The following is a 20,604-nucleotide window of genomic DNA, read 5'->3' as shown; positions in this document are numbered from 1 at the left end:
TTTGAATACATGCACTTAATGTTGATGTCGTAAAAATATTATTCCGTCCAGTAACATAAATCTTCATTAATGTACATTTAAAAAAAATGTATAAACTGCTGAGTATACTTGTATTACATGTGTAATCTATGATGAACACAGATTACGTGAACTTGAATGAAGGTAGAGGACACTACCATTGCGCTCTGCGGGTAATATTACCTGCGGGTCACCTGTTTTTAAGTGAACAGTCTACAAGTGGGAGGCTCCTTTGCACAGGAAGCCAGCTAGATTATGGGTACCACGACGGCGCGTATTTCTGCCGTGAAGCAGTAATGTGTAAACATTACTGTGTTTCAGTCTGAATGGCACCGTTGCTAGTGAAATTACTGGGCATATGAAACTTAACATCTTATGTCTCAAGGTGACGAGCGCAATTGTAGTGCCGCTCAGAATTTTTGAGTTATTCAAGAATCCTGAGCGGCACTGCATTGTGTATTTCATTATTTAGTCTCAGTGGTGGATACGCTACGTCATCTGTGATGTGAAGAAGATGTCGAATAGCTACAGGTGGGCCATCGTTCCATCACTCATTCAAGGCATAAATGCTTACCTAGTCCCTCAACTAATTAATGAATTACCCACTGAGGTACGGGACCGTATAAATCCTCGTAATATTAAGAAAAAACTGAAATTATACTTTTTATGTCACATGTAATAAATATATATATATATATATAATATTTTAAACGGGCACAAATGTTCCGTAGTTAACGTACCTAGATTTAACTCTTTGTTAGCATATATTAAAAACCCGTGTGATTTTCTGATGCTAGCTATAAATACTTTCTATTTGTAAAGTTTTATGTAAACAAATAAGTAGGATGTTTTTACAAAACAAATTTTGATGAAATATTTGTGTGGAATTTATGTTGACTTTGTAAGGAATAGGATAGGATTTTTTTTTTATATTTCAGAGTAGTCAGCTTATCAGACAGCTATAAACCACTATGTGTCTTTGTTGCCCTATCTAGCAGGTGTCATTTATATACTTTAACTATATGTTCTTATGTTTTATATAAGAGGAGAATGGACGAGTGTATGGATCACAATCAATGGTAACACCACAGAGATCACAGTTGCCAGCATTTAGAAAGGTGTTCATGTGTTTGAAGGTTGCCATGTCATATCATCCTAGAAACAACGCATAAATCTCATTCTATAGTTTGGTTGTACGTGAAGAAAATTACTGAAAACCACACTGTAGAAGAACGCCACACATCCAGACTGTGGAGATGATATTCTTATTTGTAGCGTGTCGTGCGAAGGTAGAATTTGGTGGCAGGCATCAGATTAAAGTTCTTCGAAACACTCCCCTTGATACATGCGGTAGAAGACACACAGAGTTGCGACGTCTTACAATGAATTTGTAATGTTTTCATCAGTTCTCTTATCTATAATATTATCATTGGTAGCTTTCTCAATGTCGTATTTTTTATAGAATAGGAGTACAAACTAGCCAACATGTCACCAAACTGTAAGTGACCCTTGCCATGCTTTCTAACAACACCAGAGGAATCACAGGAGCGTCGCTGCTTTTATTGAAGGTACTGAAGTCATATCTACTTGCATAGATTTTAATTAAAATAATATGGAAAAGGAGGAAGCTAAAAGATATGAGAAGCTTTTTTTATATTGTTTACTTTATCTTCTCATTTAAGTTCAACTCATAATGATGTAGGAATAGGAAAATAAACAACGATATATTTTTAAAAAACTTGATTTATTTTACCATATAATAATAATATATATTCATTATTGAAACAAAGTACGATACAAAATGTACACGTTTACTTAAGTAACTACGTTATTTTAGTTTATACTTAACATTTAAACAACTACGTACATTATATGCAAGAGTACCTAACAGTAGGAGAGAATAATTTATACAACGGATGAGAAAATCAAATGTAAACCAAGATCCTCATTCGATATTAACTTATAAAAGAAACCAACCATCGCCACACTGTTCTCGTACCCAGTGGCATTGATGTGTTCGAAACAGCTGGGCCTAAACAATCTATATACATTTTGAAACCAATTAAAATTACGACAAAAAATTGTCATTATTTGGTTTTGCCGAAAACCGTAGTTTTGTGCTACTTAAAGAAAGAGATCCATCGGTAACGGTGTCTAACAGCATCAATTATTTTTGGTATCAATTAAAAACACTCTAAGAAAAATCAGGTATCAAATATGGAAAGGCCACCGTAATTTAAGAAAAACCGACCGAAGTCGGCAGCTACGAATGAAAACACGCTGATATAATGTGCTCGAAAATATTTCAAGACTAGAATCTTTCTGGACACTATATTACTCGTATGTATGAATGAATATGTGGCCTTAATGATAACTCTATGTACAAGGTTGTTAATTACTACAGAGATGAGAGTGCAAGTTTTAGTTCAATCATAATGTTTAAAGCCATGCTTTTTAGCTTCAAAGTAGAAATTCGTTTGGCATTAGGTATTTCAATAACAAGGTAAGCACACACAATATCTCCATAAGTATACATATGCTGCTATGTTCTTATAATCACTATCTTAAAATTACGTGATAAAGTTTAATGGACCATTTTTTTTTTATAAAATTTTTGTTCAATTAGAAAATATATTTACAATGGAAATTACTGGAATAATGTCAAAAGCTTTTACGCATATACAGTAGGATCCATAGAATGCTAAAAATATACAGATAGCCTTTATAATAATGTAAACTTAAACTTCTTAGTTATCTGTACGTTCTTAGGATTACTAGGTGAAGCGAAGTTGTTATTCGTTTGCAAGAAAACATCTATAAAACCTACCCCAGAATATATGGAACGCAATATCTATCACACTTATCTGTTACTATACTCGTAATTATATCAATAATACCTATTTCATTTACAACTATGTTAGTTCCATGACTTCATTGTGCGGATTTTGTTTTCAATTTATAATTAACATTAAACATTACAATATCAATTCTTATTGATAAATCTACGTTAACAAGATTATCTGAACTTTAATTATGGTAATACACAATCTACGGTTTGATGTCTTAATTATAAGTTGGTTATAAACGTTTTAAAATTTAATCTTACAGACACCAAGTATTACAATTATGAAAGTGTGCTAAGTGAAAGTTGGAGAATTTTCGTTGTGTCTCAAAGAGAAGGAAACGTCGACGAACGTTTAAAAGATGCTTACAAATAAAATCAACAATACATACATATGATACACTTATAATTGTTCAAATTTCAAACAACGTAACGAGAATATTTTCAACCTTTTTTCAGTTCTGTGAATGATTCACTAACACTTTTAAACAAATATACAAGACTTATCGATATTTAAAAGCTTTTGTAATATCGCAATTTGCAACCGTGACATCTACTAATACGATTATTGTTAATGATTACATTTATATCTTGTGTAAATATAACAAACACTACATACTTTACTTTTTTTTCTTACTCAGTATCTCTTACACATTTTAAAATTGTTGAATTTAATCAACATGACAAGTTTACTTATAAGTAAATATTAGTAAGGGAACAAAAGTAAAATTTAGAAGATTCAGTATTCACTTTCACAGAAGATAGAAAGCTTTTGAGGTACACAACAATTCTTCTTTTACAAAGATATACTTTAATATTACAAAATCTACAATAGCTACAACGTCTTCTACGATATTTAATTCATTATGACGCATAAATCATTTATAATCTAATATTTCTCACAGTATCGCTTTATTTTGACTTTTCAATATTAACAATTTTAATACTTATTTACATTATTACACTTATTAAAAGACGAAGGCTACTAAGAAGCCTATATCCAAGCAAAATAAAACGAATTGGGACACTGAACGCGTTCATTGAAGAATAGATTACAATCTTAATTTAAAATAAAACATCAAACCCTGATAAGTCCAATCATTGAACTGTAACATGCACAAATACATTAAATTCGATGTTGTTTTAAATTACTCAGGGGTTAATTTAATGTCTTCCCTCTAATTAAAATCATGAGCACAATTAGAGTTTAACACATGAAATATTCTACGATTCACGAATGCAGATTTTAAAAGGAGAGAAGATTTTTACACTAATTTGAGCATTCGTATTTAAAGTTTATTGCTTTGACTCGTTGAATTTGAAATCACATTGGAAATAATGGCAAAATTTACTACGAAAAAAGCTATAAAAATAAACGACAGTGGTAAAATTGAGGTATATTCAAAACGTACTCGCACGGAAAGACTAGTAAGTCTGTTTGGAACTTACACAGAAGTAAAATTTTATTGTCAAAGTTTCAAAATACTCGTGAAGTAAAGGTTACAGAAACTGAATTGGAAAGATATAAGGCGTTTGCATGTTAAGGATAAATGTGTACTTAAAGTTTATGTATTTACGTTACATACATTTTAGCTTGGAGCAAATAAAACAAAATGCAAATCTGGCAATCGAGATAATCTTAATGTTAATAACTTTAGACAGATTTGAACAGCATCTACAATCTACTTGCTTATATAGGTAAAGTTGAGCATCTCTAAATATATTTATATTTGAAGTTTACGAAATTTTCATTAGGCACAAATGTACTTTTAATAAAGTATTATCGATTGTATATATTCTATCATAATATTGCCCTACAACACACAGTAGATAGTATAAATTACAGATTTGCATAATCATGTATAGATAACCCTCATCTATGCAATTTTAAAAAATAATTACATTTCGTAGACACTTACAAAGTATTAAGCGAAGATTTACAATATGTTTATAAGAATATAAGAGTATAGGTAAAGCATTTTTTTCTTAGAGCACAACGGATCATTTCTTATCATTATTTTAGGGACACAGAAAACCTACTGTATTATTACATATCAATAATAACTTTCGATATCTGCACTGTTTTAAAAGACTTTATATTTATAAGAGAAGATTATTAAGTAGACGTTAGACGAATAACTGACATAAATTACAATGAATTGACAGTTTATGAAAATACAAATCGATTTATTGTTACTTCCCTGTGAAAATCGAGACGGTTGGTCACGGCTGTTTCTTGGTTTCAAAGACTCGATTGCCACAGCAAAGAAAATATCAAAAATATGCACATATTGTTCTTGGATGAAGAACAGTTCTAAAATTAAAAGGTTAAGAGAAGCTAGCGCGGCTAAAACTAATCTAAAGCGATATCAGTCTCCACTATATATTCTTAAAATTTAGAAATTCCATAAAGTAAATCACAGTTTGAATTTGCGAAATATTTGAGTGTAACCGAACTATGGCTTAAACAACTTTACCGTCCCGCGATTCAGTGCATTCCCTTTATTGATATGTACTTTTCTAAATACATCGAAAAGCGTGAAGACGAAGATAAATAAAAGAGATATTAAGTGTCCCTTTTGCAGCAATCCTGAGGTGCCAACAAACTTTTACATTACATAGAATCTTACCATTGAGAGACCTTATTTTAAGCGACCTAATGAATAAATAGCAAGATATTATAGTGAAACACCTACACATATCCCTTGCTAAGTAAATTTCCTTAGAAAATTTTAAGAAGAGCTACGCATGTAAGACTTAACATTTAAAGAACATTGATCAACTCTTACGTTCGTAGCTCTATTTAAATATACCGCATGGGCTACCATTCCGAATAATTCTAACTTCTAATCACGCATTCCGAAATTCTTCCAATGACATACCGATTAGCTTCCATCAGTAAAAATAAACTGTCCAATTATTATTATCTATGTGTGTATGAACGTATCGTGAACGTGCGCAGAAGACGCAAGAGTTGTGATTATAATTCTAGTGACCTACTACGAACAATGAATGCTCTAAACGTAAATAAAAATTAGCTTTAGGATGAACATTACACAAAGTAAGGGCTCGAGGGATCGCAAACTAATAATAATGAAGCCAAGTCGTAATGTAAACATACAGAATACGGACCCGACAACGCGAGCGTGCGTCAAGCTGACCTGACTGATCAGTTGCTTGCTAACCAGGCGACGGAGACTTAGACGGATTGTTTACTGAGATGCATCTGAGACGTGCCGTTTGGAAATCACCCCGATAGACATTTTCAACAATTGAAAATCAAAAAGCAATGCGATTTTAAAAAGAACCAACTCACAGCCTTTAAAAACCTTGTTTGTCCTCATATTTCGGGACGACGGTCACAAAAGTTCACTTTCTAAACTAAACGATAAACCGAGACAACTGAGGTGAAATGAGGCCATATTGCCTTGTGACATTTAAATCAAAATTTCACACTCGACACCTTATTATATAACTTTGTACATTGGATCCAAATGTCGACACGTCAATTGGATGTAGGCACTCTCTAGGCGGGGCGGCGCAGCGGCGCGGGGATGAGATCAGTGGTCGGCCATCGGGCCAGAGGACCCGCGCCGCTCTACGACGGCGTGAGGTACGACGAGAAGGTGTGCTCATCCCACTCGCCTGCCACTCCGATCTCGCTCAGCATATCGGACACGTCGGGTGTGCACGAGAATTCAAAATGCGATCCCGAGGACGACGAAGCAGTTTCGAAGGACTCCATGTCCGTCAGCGCATCTAGGTCTACTTCGCAATCAGCGGGCAGAGGGAGTAAGTCCGTTATGGAGTAGAGGTCCGTTAGGTCCGTCTGCTCCCGGCGCGAGTTGTCATCATAAAGGCAAGCTGATTCTGGGGAGTCTGGTGCTCCCGCAGGTGACGCGGGGAGTGCCGGCGGCGCGGGCGTCTCGAGAGGCATGCTGGGAACGCTCGGAGGCGTCGGTCTCGAGCGTCGTCTGGCCACGCCTCTGTTGTTGTTCGTGTCAGCTCTCTGCTTGCGTTTCTGTTTGGTAATGCCCCCATTCCGTTGAGGAGGTTTGGTAGTCTTTTTGCGAGGCCTGTACTTATAGTCAGGATACTCGCGCATGTGAAGCTGTCTCAGCCTTTCAGCCTCATCTATAAAGGGCTGTCTTTCCTCATCATTCAGAGTCTTCCAGACGCGTCCTAGATTTTTTGATATTTCCGCATTATGCATATCAGGCGTTTGTTCACATATTTTTCTGCGTTCAATCTGAGACCACACCATGAATGCATTCATCGGCCTCTTGATGTGGTTCGGGTTATTCTTTTTCGTCTGTGAACAAAGAGAAAAAAAAAATTAAGTAACGTAAAACTCTGGTAGAATTAAATACAACCATTAAACAAGATTAATATTTAAAACAGGAATCGGTGTTATCAGTTAAATTGTAGCGAACTTAATTATTATTTCAGACATGTCCGTTCTGGCGAGCTCTGGCAAAGAGCTGGATACAATGAATTAGTATGCATGACGTGATACCATTAAGTTTGCGTCCTTACTATTAATGATATTGTTATCATACAAGTTATTACTATTATAACAAACAAGTAACAATACAATAAAATTTAATTTACTTCGGTAAATTGTAATGATGCAATATAGATATGTAATTTGTAAATAATCAAAATATCAGGTTTGGCTCACGTTAGACGTGGCCTGAATTTGATTCTATTTCAAATTATCTGACGGCTGGCGCGTAAACATAGCAGTCGAGTGGGTTCCTTTGATAAAATGAAGCGGCTTCCGTATCTCAATCAAATATATAAAACATTGAATCCACTAACGAGGATGTTTAAGGACGCAGGAAGTCATTATCAAATCGAATAGGAAGTGTTGTGGACGATTCAATATGGGGGATAATGGCTCCATAAGTTATCCTTATATCCAAATATTACGTATATATTCAAGAATGCCTTTAAGAGAGTAACGAAAATAGCACCACAGTTGTTTTAGTAACATAAGCGAATATCTCTTTTATTATTCAAATCTTACTTTCGCTAAACTCGACCTACTCCCAGTGGTGGCGCGAGGGAAAGTCTCACTCTGTTTTTTCTTATCCTATTTATATTCAGGGCAAAAAAGGGTTTGTCAGATAGCAACTAAATCAAGTTTGTAACGCCTACTCTGAATTCAAGGTGAACTTAGCTGAGGTTAGTTTTTATAACCTCTCAAACATATTCAAGTTATCGATGCTATCAGGATTTCTGTATTTGGTCGGTAACCGAAATTTGTAAACGTTCATCAATGATGTTTGTTGTTGATCGATGAGTAGCTATATATATATATAAAATAGAGGTCTCTTAAAACTTCGGATGATGAATTATTTTAAGTATTTACTACTTCTTTGTATTCTGTTATTTGAGTGCATTTCATTTTTATGAATTAAAGTTTTAATTTTATATCCATCAATTTTCCTCTTGTCTCTTTCAATATTTTTTTTTTCTTATTTAATTATGTTTTAATATTAATTCGCTAAAACTTATGTGATGCTCTGTTTATATCCGTCCGTTACTTGTTCTCGATTTGCACCTGTAGTAGGGGTGTTACCTAAATAGATATATCTGTGTTAGTTATAAAGGAATTGTGTTGGTGCTCAAAAAAAAAAGCAAATTTATTTCACATTATAAATTATTTTATAGTTGTAAATTATTCAAGTAGCAATACATAATATTATGTATACAATATTACTTGATTACTACAATACAAGTTAGACGTAATAGCGAGTTGCATAAATATTACTCCGGAGAATAAGCTGAGAGAACGTTTAATATAAATAATTTTCATTCGACGACTCATAAAAACTCGGACAGCTAAAGCAAAGGGACAGTTGAATATAAAAAGAGTACAGTGGCAGTTGTAATAAAAAGTTACAATATTATATTTTGTTTTCCCCAACAAAGAAAATAAATGCTAAATTAACTATTCTTACGAGTGGAAAACTTATTTAAAAGATGTTGAATTTGCAAATGGAATATTATTCTTATTTTCTACGTTGATAAAGTTTTAAATATTATGTTTTTTTATTTTACATGGTTGCGAAGGCTATAAAAGTAATATCTGACATATTATTTCGACGCTAAATTCTTCAGATTTAGGACTCCTACTAGTAATCTATATATCTCATCTAAAACACCATAATATCATCAAAAGCAGTAGCTCAGTAGCTGAAATTCAACAGCAGATACAAACGAAGTTAAATAAATATGCCTAGTTGCCGCACAATTAAATCATAGAATAGATTGGTAACAAGAGCAAACGTATATCTACGGACAGATTATCAATTTAGCCGTTTAAGGAAAAACCTAATCTTTGCGGAAGGTAAGAGAGGCTGTTATGGTATATCAACCTTCTATTTTAAGATACACATGCTGTGTACGCTGTACGCACAAGGGCACCAACTTTACTTCCTGACACATTGAACTCGAAGGCTTTTCTATGGACATTCTAATCTTGACTTTATTATCCTCGAGTTTTGTAAGGAGTAGACAACAGAGCGATATTATTACAATTAATGTTTAAAATGTTTATTAATGAGATTAATTTAAGGTTAAATTTGAATGAAATGTACAAATAATTTTCATACTTAATATCAATTATATTGTACCTATTCGATATCTCAAGGCTAAGCAAAAATTAAGGTATGGTGATTGTGAAATATACAGTCACTAGATGACTTCATTAACTTGTTAATAAAAGGGATGGACAGAAATAATTCCATTTGATAATGACAAAAAAAAACACATATAAAAATTAAGACAATGACATACAAATATAAATTGAAAATATAGCTATTTGCTACCTACTACTACTAACTGTAGTTAAAAGTGTCTATAGTTAATCAACTAATAAGTACTTTACTGTGTTTCGGTCTGAGGGGCGCCGTAGCTAGTGAAATTACTGGGCAAATGAGACTTAACATATAATAGAGACTTATATATAACAAGATGACGAGCGCAATTGTAGTGATGCTCAGAATTTTTAGGCTTTTCAAGAATCCTGAGCGGCACTGCATTGTAATAGGCAGGGCGTATCAATAACAATCAGCTGAACTTCCTGCTCGTCTTGTCCCGTATTTTCATAAAAAAAAGTTAATGCACCCAAAACTAGCCAGAGAATCAATTCGGTCTACGCGAGGTTGTTTGTGAATTTAAATTCCTGTAAGTTGAATACTGCTGTTTAGATTTTATAAATAACGTCACACATGTCTCAAAGCAAAGGAAAACAACAATCAATACTTTCAGATTTTTTGAAAATTATTGCATTTTGACATCAAAGAAAGCCCTTCAAGAATCAAACAGGAACATTGCCAAACATAAGACGCAACACGTTCATTGGTTACTGTTAACTCGTAACTGCTTAGCCACCACATCAGTTCCTTGTTAAAATCACGTACATATTTCAATTCCGTCCGGTTCGCGACTCGGCGAGGTTACGATAAGGTTTTTAAAAGATGATTTATAACAACTTCCTGCGAGGAAACGTGCACGAGAATTTCGGTTTTTTAGTTATTTATAACGTTTTGATTGTGTTATGTGTAATATTTGTGTTTTAACTAGCATTGTTTCGCGAACTCGTTGAAGTTAAAATCACAATAGTTTCAAATAGTTAATCATACAGCTAGATTTAGACCCTGAAATGAGTCAAATTAGATTGCAAGATTTTTGCTTAAATCTCATTTTTTTTTACAGAAATAATACATTTTAGAAATATCTTTATTTATACTAACGAACCTAGCTTTTCGCACGTTATTCCTAGCAATTGAAGGAAATTATATCATATCATATTTAAAGCACAACGGCGCCTAATTCTGCCGTGAAACAGTAATGTGTAAGCATTATTGTCTTTCGGTCGGAAAGGCGCCGTACCTAGTGGAGTTACTGGGCAAATGTGACTTAACATCTAGAATTTTTGAGTTTTTCAAGAATCCTGAGCAGCACTACATTGTAATGGGCAGGGCGTATAAATTATCATCAGCTGAACGACCTGTTCATCTCGTTCCTTATTGTCAAAATAAAAAATGCAACTGTGATTTGAAACAAAATGTAAACATCTTTTATGTTCCATTGATCAAAGCCCCCATTTTAATAAGCTAAGTGCCATATTAAGAAACAAAAAGTGTAATTTCGGCTGGGTACACATATTACGATTGAACAAAAGGGACTCATCCTTTAAGGCCCTTCACAATGAAGACGTAATCGTCGGGTCTGCCTGAAGTGGGTATTGTCAACAATTCATTAATATCTACACTTTGTAAGAGGCTATTATGCGTATAAATACACAATGTGATCCCAAGGATTACAAATATAATAATAATAATATTGACACACTTTTTACACAAATTATCTTGCCCCAAATTAGACATATTAAACATCCATGACTCGGAAACAAACATCCATATTCATCATATAAATGCTTGCACCTATCGGGATTTGAACCCGGGACCTCTAACTTACTAGGTAGGATCGCTAACCACTCGGCTATATACTATACAAATATTTCAATTTAGTCAAAGTCTTTACAGAACTGCGGAGGGTCAAAGTCCGAATAGTTGGTAGTTAAGGTGCTAACGTCAAAAGAGTTTAGCTTCGACATATTTCCAGGATACAAATTACTAATATTTATTGAATGAAGAAAGCTTGCAAGTTTCACCTGCGGATTTCTCGTTCCATTCACGTACGAACTCCTGATATTTCACAGGTCATAATTTAATACAATAACCTTCTCGGAACGGAACCCCCGGCCCCTTCCGCTTGACCGGGGTTTTTATTAAAGACTTATTATTGAAGCAATTTCATCGGGTCCTTTTGAAATACAGAAAATGGATTCTTGTGCTTTATTGAATCGAATTACAGCTATATTAAAGTATCGACCTTACTGGGCATGAAGTAGACATTAATATACCCTGGGATACACTAAATGGTAGGATTTGATGTTTATTGATGCATTAAATTAGGATATATTAAACTAAAATAAAAAAAATATATTCACAATTCTAAAGGATTTATTATGTTTAATTTAAGCAGTATTATAGAAGAATAGAATAGAAATATATTTGTCCACCATAAAAGGTATAAAAGGTATTTATATTCTCAAAATTGATTAATTCTGAATTCTTTTCGATGTCATTTCTAATATACTAGAAACTAATGACGCTCTAAGAGAGAAGAAGCTTTTAATGAAATATACAATACTGTACTGTCATTGCTATTGCTATAAAATAATCATAATCCAGTCCTAGGCTGTCGGATCACTTAGATATTCAGTTGTGGAATAGTACTATTTACGACAAAGATATTATTTAATAAAACATTTAAATTTATTTATAGATAATCCCTGAACAGTGGCTGGGACTTTATTGTAGAAGTGTATACATTTACCCTTATAGCTTTTATGAATCTAATGAAGCCTACTACAATTAGTAACAAGCAATCCCTTATTTCTAGTGTTATAATAATGAAAATCACCATCATATTAAGAGCAAAAAGGTGACAGAGGGAGTGACAATGATATATCATATTGCAACAACACTTGGTACACGTCATGAAGCTACATCAGTTCATAAAGTCCTAGTAGTAATTCAGTACAAATATATTGCACATAGATAATTCAATACAATTATGTTTTTCTCAATCCGCTTCGTCTATCAGTCTTGTTTCGTAAGTCGGGGCCGACACAATAACAATCATTATTAACTATTGTGAATTCGGTTCTGTCTCGACGTCGTCAGATTAATATCGCCAGATTTATATAATATATATGTAAATATGATACACACAAACTTTTAAGTATGTATTTTGCAATTTACAAATATGCAGCCTAGTATTAACCAACATTTAAATAAATTTATATTAAAAAATAACCATATTATCCATTCAAATTTGATTTAATTCACAGCAAAATCTTAGAAGATGTTTTTTGTTGAATTGTTTTTCATCAAAAGTTTGAAGACATCACGTATTTTATCAGAATGAGATTTGCAAATGTACCTCGATCTTGTCGCTGTATCAAAAAATCACCTGAAGTTACGAACCGAAACGAATGGGGCCAAGGTGAATCTGCTTATGTGGTCTTATACCTTTCTTTTGAGATATAAAACATACTGGAAGTGGCAAAATTAGAAAGGTATGATTTTGAAGAATAGAATGACAACATGATTGCAAGTCATCTAAGGTTAAGTGATCACTGAGTGATTACTTTTCGAAGTCAGACGCATAAACTGAAATATACAAAACTTTTGGAACTCATCGTGATTCTTATAGACACCGATTCAAGGCATATAAGATTAAGCATTTAGTTTAAAATTAAATATAATAAAGAAAGAGATATATAATAGAATAAAGTATAATAAATCAATAACATTTAAGAATCTATAAAAATTTATCAAAATAGCAAGGATGAAATTAAGCGAAAAAACACATAATATCAGGGTAAGCTAGATCACCGAAAGTAATTAATAGATATAGAATAAAGTAAACAAAAAAAAATCAATGGCTCTTCTAGTACTGTATATCGTTGATTCAATAAATCTTTGGAATAGGTTCGGCATATTAAAATTCTGCGCTGCTTCATTTTCAATAACGGATCTGATTGGCTCTTGACGTGCTCTTAGTGACGCGGAGGGATGTAACGTTCTTCCTTATGAGCCTATTTGTATGTCATTTCGTATCAAATTACTTTCTATTTGTAGAGTTTTACATAGACATTGATTTACTGTTAGGAGTACGTTAGTATTTAATGTAACGATGCAGATAAAAGGAAATTGAATTCCGGCTCCACTGCATGTGACTTTAACATAAAAAGCTTGGCGTTTGACGTAAAGACAGCTGACGAAGCTTCGGTTGTATCTCTGTATGTATATATATATATTAACGTTAACGTTCGATATTTATTAAGAAATTAGAAATACAAATCTTCTTAGCGCGATTCGATGATATTTACCAGTGGGAGGCTCCTTTGCACGGGATGCCGGGTTTTTCAAGAATCGTGCATTGTAATGGGCAAGGCGTTTCAATTACCATCATCTGAGCGTCCTGCTCGTCTCGTCCCTTATTTTCATAAAAAAAAATCTAGTTTCTCGATATGGGATCCCAGTTCTGGTAAATTTATTTCAGACATCTCATCAAAGGGTCTTATAATTTTATTTTGATTGAATTTGCTACAGGGCTTTTGGCAGCAAAAATTATGCCAGGTATCTTCGGGAAAATACAATTCTTGCCAATCGTCATCCAGGTATTCCTCTCTATTCCTTCACACGTAGTTTCATCTGTTTTGGGTGATTATTTTATTTATCAGTAAATCCTTAACGTTTATAATACAAAGCAGATCTCGGTAGACCAGTGTTGACAATCTTTAAAACCACATAACTAATAAAAGTTCATTTATTTATTAACTAAACAGAGCTATAACAATGTCATAATGTTCTTTAAAAAAATTATAAAAATAAATATAAATCTTTTCAAAATCCTTTCTTTCAACGAATTCTACAAGCTAATTCAAATTCAAACATTTTTTTCCAAAAAATATAATTTAAATTCACTTATTGTGTCAATTTTACCACCCCAATTTCATCAAAATATAATTAAATATATATGGTACAATCAAATATATATTTACATGAGGGCTCGATACCCTATCTGTGGTATCATTAAAAAAAGTTCAAAATAATATTTTTTGAATTTCGTAAAACATTTAAAGTAACATTACAACCACCTGTACATTTTTCGTAAATTTTTAATATTTCATGGCTTTGTAAAACAATTGAAGTGGTTATGAAAAACTAATAACATACCCGACTAATGCAAAACAAGTTTTATTCAAAGTTGACATTGTTCTAACCTTTTTAGAGGTTCTACTCATAGACAAAATATTACCAACAAAATATGCCTATTTTACTTATGATGTTACAAAATTACATTAAAATCTCGAATAGAATACAACAGTACCGTCAGCAAAAACCAAAATTATATAGTATTGAAATCAAACCAGCCTAACCGCAAACGCAGAATTACTTACTATAAATCATTCCTAACGCATTATCGCGTTAGTAACTCAAACGTACAAAAACATTGCGTGCTGTACAGTGAAAATATACGAGCAATTCACCGCTTTAATGCTGTGGAATAGAGCGTTTAATGGCGTACATAAAATTGATGGATGGCTCAAATTTGTTGTCGCACGTACAATGAAACAATAATACCGACCGTATATGAGCAAGCCAAATTGGTAAACGCATATATGGCTACTGACATATATTTACAATGCTTTTTAATTTTACTTGCGACTAAATTAGTCGTTTTGCATAGTTTAACAAGGTTTAAAGTCTAATAGGCGAGTTTGTCACGCAAACTGCTAACTTCACGTTTTTAATAGGTACCTTTGTATTATAAAGATTTAAAAATATTTCATTAACATTTTAGTGAAAGTAATCCATAGGCAGTTGTTATAACTGTGACGTTTTATCTGAATGAAAGGAACACTAGATTTATTTGGTAGGTAACTATCATTTTTATGTTACACAATGGAAATAAGATTGCTAATGAAAAACCCGAAAAAAAAACAATACACAGACTATTAAATTGATAGCAGTGGTAGGTGACATTAATGGGGTTTTGGCACAAGACTAGTTTGGCAGCAAAGACTAACATAATTTTATGATATTTTGTATTTTAGAAAGCGGGACCTGTAATTGTTTTGATAAGGATCAGCATCAAATTATACTCTGGTTTGTTTATCTTCCATTTTACTGTCTTCGCTTTGTTTGATGCAGATGCATCTCTCAACATGAAATGTTGTAAACATGTTTCATCAAGATCGATCCATTCCAAATTCCTCCTCAAACACAAGGTTTTATTGTTATGAAATGGGAACCCTTTACAGCAAAAAGCAATTTACGTCTATTTTCTAAATCCCTTTGAAATAAACCTCTGATAGAAATATTATGACGCCTACAATATCAAAGTCAAGAAATATAAGGCTTTAGCGTTATTCTATTTGAGACCGTCGTGTTTGATATTCTCATATCTTCAAGAGTCATATTGAACATGCTTTTTAAACAGCACCACACATCACAAATACATCCATACAATGGAAAACAATTTATGTACAAAGAGGTTAAATATACAAGCTCTAATTATTAATATGGAAGCCCCGTTGGATTAAATAAAAACCAGTCAAGTGCGTGTCGGACGTACACGAAGTTTCGTGCCATTGACGGCCATTTTGAACTGCGCATAAGGTTTGTAAAAATAATGCATTCTCGTTCTAAATTTAAACTGTACAATTATTGGATTTTATCAGAGAGAGATACAGCACGCACTGACGGTTCCTTTCGGGTGCGACACCCTTAAAACAATTGTAGTCTATGTACCGAATATACGTTATTGTACCCTTTGATTGTACATCATGAGTTTCTCAGCCAGGTGATAAGTACACACAACTTGTGCTTTTCTGTAGTCTTTGTATATGTGTTCATCCTTACACAATGAATTCAAGCTCTAGAGGTTGATGCATTCAATATACGATAATTTATATTTATGCAGTTTATTCTTTACTCCTTTCTTAAATTAAATATTATTTAAAATGCATTCAACATTGAACACGACTCATATATTGGATGCTACAGTAATTGTAAAATACTCTATTGATTAAAAATACTGACCGTTGAGTTTCTTGTATGTTCTTCTCACGAGCCCTACTTTTTCCGAATATATGATAGATTCATTAATTTAAAAAGAACTATTTATTTATTTTCATAATTTAAAAGCACTTCTTCTAAGCCTCGCTGGCTTTGGACTATGGGTATTGAATTCGATTTATCTATTATTTAATTGAACAGTTTTATAACTACACCAAGCCCGCTGAACTGATTACGCCTGAGCGATATTAGTGCAATAGATCCTTTACTAACCGTCGACAAGATGCTATAAATCATGGCTTCTATTTGTTTAACTACAAAATCAGTTTATTGATTCTGATACTAATATTTTTTATATTTAATCCCAGTAGTGAGAGAAATCACTTTAAAATAAAAAAAAAATGTTTGCATTCATAATTACCTCAGAAACTGGCAGGAACATGGTATAGCAAATTTATATAGATTACTTAATGTAAGCATAAAATATCAAGATCACAATAAAATCAAGATAGTACGCACATTCATTAAATAATACAGAACGCTGCTTCAAATATAAATTGTGTAAGAACAAGGTTAAAGCGGCCAGAGTTTTTTAATAGTAGCATAAAATTTATTACTATCATTTTTATAATTTAGACCGTAACTTAGCGGGGTACAGACAGCAAATAAGTCAAAACATTTTATGTTTTAAAAGTGATAAGCCTCACTTCTAGAATTAATACACAAATAAAATTTTAAAAACAAAATTTTATGAACGATGCGGGACTGGAACCCACGACATCCGGCCTTCCGTGCCGGTGCCAACCGACTGAGCCAATCGTTCGAGTAACGTATCGTTATAAAATTTTAATATTCAAATTTTATTTGAGCAAATAAGTCGATAGAGTTAGAGAAACAAACTTTTATCTTATTAACTAGTGATTTCACTCGGATCTACTTTTTAATAGTGCTACTTTTTTCAAGTTGACATCCTCTAATTTTCAATATTACTACTTGGTATCGCAACTGAGACTAAAAAAGATAACTCAATGATGCAAAATTTCCTACTTTCAGAGAGTAATAATACCGATTGATTTTTCTTTTGTATTTAATGCTTGACAAATGCTATAATAGCATACTGTTTTTCATAAAATTCACGTTTCATTATTGTGAGTGTTAAAAATTTTGGAGTAGAAATATATTTTATATAAAAGCTGTAAAAATATTAATTATCTATGAAATCTAGCTTCAAAATACAAATTAATAAAAAAAATAGTATGACATGGACGACTAAGTAATTTTTTTTATTCAAAGGTTAATGAAAATCCATTTAAATATTATTGTTTCAATCACCCAGAAACTGTGAAACTAATCAAAGCCCCCAACCGTTTCGAAACTTCTGACTCAAAAACACAGCAATTTAGAACATTCAATGTAAATTATAGCAGTTACGACTATAATTAAATCCATAATCCATTAAACCTTTTTGCAAGATGAATATTCTGACCGTACCGAATCCGAATCACGTTCTCGTAGTAATCACTGTTAGTTTTTTTGTACAAAAGCCACAAATAATAGCTTGTTTGTAATATTATACGAGTGGAGGTGAAATGAAGGTCTATCAATATATTTTTTGTCTTGTCCTTTATTATTAATGTGTCATAAGTTAAAAAGGGACGTGTACAAATTGAAACGTTTCTCACGATTACACTAATTGGATGTATTTATTTTATATTGACATTAATACACAAATATATAATTAATAGTTTGCATGTTTATATTATACCAATGATGAAATCACGTAAAACAGAAGTAGTGCAATTAAAGATCTGAAAATAACGATTTAGAATTTTCGTTACATAGATTCGACATTTTACTTTGCTACATGGCGGTTTGTAGTGTGTAACCTATCGTAAAAATACATAAGAAACTAACAAATACACAAATAAAACAGAAAACTAAATTTTACGAACGATGCGGGACTCGAACCCGCTACCTCTCGCGTCGCGAGGATTTCCGCACCGAATAATCACGGCATCGTCCATAAAATTTTTATTTCAGTTTTATTAGTGTAATTAATCCCAGAAGTGAGGTTTATCACTTTAAAAACAAATTGTTGAACTAACAAATACTTCATACAAATAAACATAAAAAAAAGTAATAAAAAATTATTTCAGTTATAAAAAAAACAGATTATTATTATTATTTCTAACGCAATCCAGATAAGAGATCTAAGTGATTTATTGCACACAAGTATATAAAATGGTCAAGCGACGTTTGGCGGTAGGCGAGTATTAAAGTTTCACCTCGCTCGCTCCAAGTGTTTAATAATCGATAATTGTCATGTCACAAGTTCTATTCCCGTCCGGAACACGTTTCTAACGTGACCCACTAGAAACTAGACTACCTAGTACCTCGACGCATTAATTTACTTATCACAAACTCGATGCGGACTCCTTTAGCTGTGCAATAGAAAGTTTAATACAGAACATAGAGTGAGAAGTTTCAAGATCAGGAACTTAAATTTTTGATTAATTTTAACCGACTTCAAAAACGGAGGAGGTTCTCAATTCGTTCGGTATTTTTTTATGTATGTACACCGATTACTCTCAGATTTATGATCCGATTTACGTAATTCTTCTTTAGTTCGATGCCAAATACATGCCATTTGGTCCCGTAACAATTTTACATAGTGTGGCCCAGTAGTTCTAATTTTATGAAAATTTTTGCCTACGTGGATGATATAATTGTTTTTTGTGGACGGCTTTTTAAAATATTAAGTATTATTTTCTTTAGGGCTTGGGCAACGACTTAAAACCTAACAATAGGTAGTACATATAAATAATAGTATTTTATTAATAATAAAGGTAAAAGGTTTACATAAGAGATGTATGAAATTAAATTTTTAGTTGATACTTTCAGTTTTTGAAGTCGGTTTTTTTAAACGTATTTTTTTTTTATAAATACAGCAATTTTACTTTCAAATTCTAGTGAAAAGTCTACACAAATCAATTTTAATCATCATAAAAAGATCGTTATATGTGTATACTGTACTGGTAAGTACTATTACTTATAATATTATTAATTATTACATACTGAACTTATCAAAAATCCTTTGTCGAATGATGGTTATTCTTGTTAATGTACACTAATACACTTTGTATTAGTGTAGGAAATACCGAAAAGCGCGGGGCGAGGAAATATTGATTCATTAGTAAAATTGTGAATTGCTTTGATTTTGATCTATTTGCTATTTTCTGATAAGTTATTCTAACTAATAAAGCAGTTTATTATTGTAATTTTCAAATAAAGTAATTAAATCTTGGACCTTACATTTTTAGGATTGTTTAATTTTATCTATTGGTATAAAGGTTTCATTATATTGTACTATTTCATATTAAATATTCAATTTACCTTTAAAAAGGTTCTACTGTGTTTATGTAATAAAATTATTTGAATATATGCGTTCTAATTTGTTGTAAATTACAGTAAGTGTCCAAAAGCCATCGTAAGACAATCAACGTCTAAGCCATTATTTTTAACACACAGTACTTTAACCAGTTAAACTTGTTGAAAACAAATGTCTGTAACGGCGCTCTGGTTATTAATCTATGATTGATGAAGCTCCCCCTCTGTTTTCATTTCCTTTTTCCATTCAACGAATGTTTATTTATGTTTATGTATTCTAAATCTTTTATACCGCTATCCTAGTAGTGCTACCAGTTAGTACCTGTAATAAAGAAAAAAATATATTAATAAGTTGTCACATTTCGTTTTTGATTCACAATAATGAGAGTATTGTTAATTAAGAGTTATAGATAACGTCACATTTTCAACTTAGTATAGAGATACTCCCTTTGATGAATTGATTACGGCATAAGATCTCAAAAGTTATACATTTTACCATTTACCAACACATCAGAAATTGAGCTTTAATAAGAAGTGGCAAGAAACTCATTACTTTTTAAATATGCATTAATCTACATACATTGTAATAAATAATAATATTGAAATTAGTGTTGGGTATATCTTTTTGATTTATCTGCACTGCATTTGGCTTGAATGGCTTATCTTTTGAATCAGTGGCCGTTGGAT

General features: G+C 32.4%; 1 protein-coding gene across 1 annotated transcript in view; it reads right to left on the bottom strand.

Moving 5' to 3' along the window:
• Window positions 1-1,743: 1,743 nt before the first annotated feature.
• Window positions 1,744-20,604, bottom strand: part of LOC126978005 (transcription factor Sox-12-like) — a 90,561-nt gene continuing 71,700 nt past the window's right edge. The window contains exon 2 of the mRNA XM_050826739.1: window positions 1,744-7,172. Coding sequence (XP_050682696.1) covers window positions 6,459-7,172 — 714 coding nt within the window. The 3' untranslated portion in view covers window positions 1,744-6,458. The remainder of the gene's footprint in view (window positions 7,173-20,604) is intronic.

This window comes from Leptidea sinapis, chromosome 46 (genome assembly GCF_905404315.1).
Source record: "Leptidea sinapis chromosome 46, ilLepSina1.1, whole genome shotgun sequence".
In the NCBI taxonomy this organism is placed as follows: domain Eukaryota; kingdom Metazoa; phylum Arthropoda; class Insecta; order Lepidoptera; family Pieridae; genus Leptidea; species Leptidea sinapis.
The sequence above is the reverse complement of the archived record's forward strand: the minus strand, read 5'-3'. Positions and strand labels throughout refer to the sequence as shown.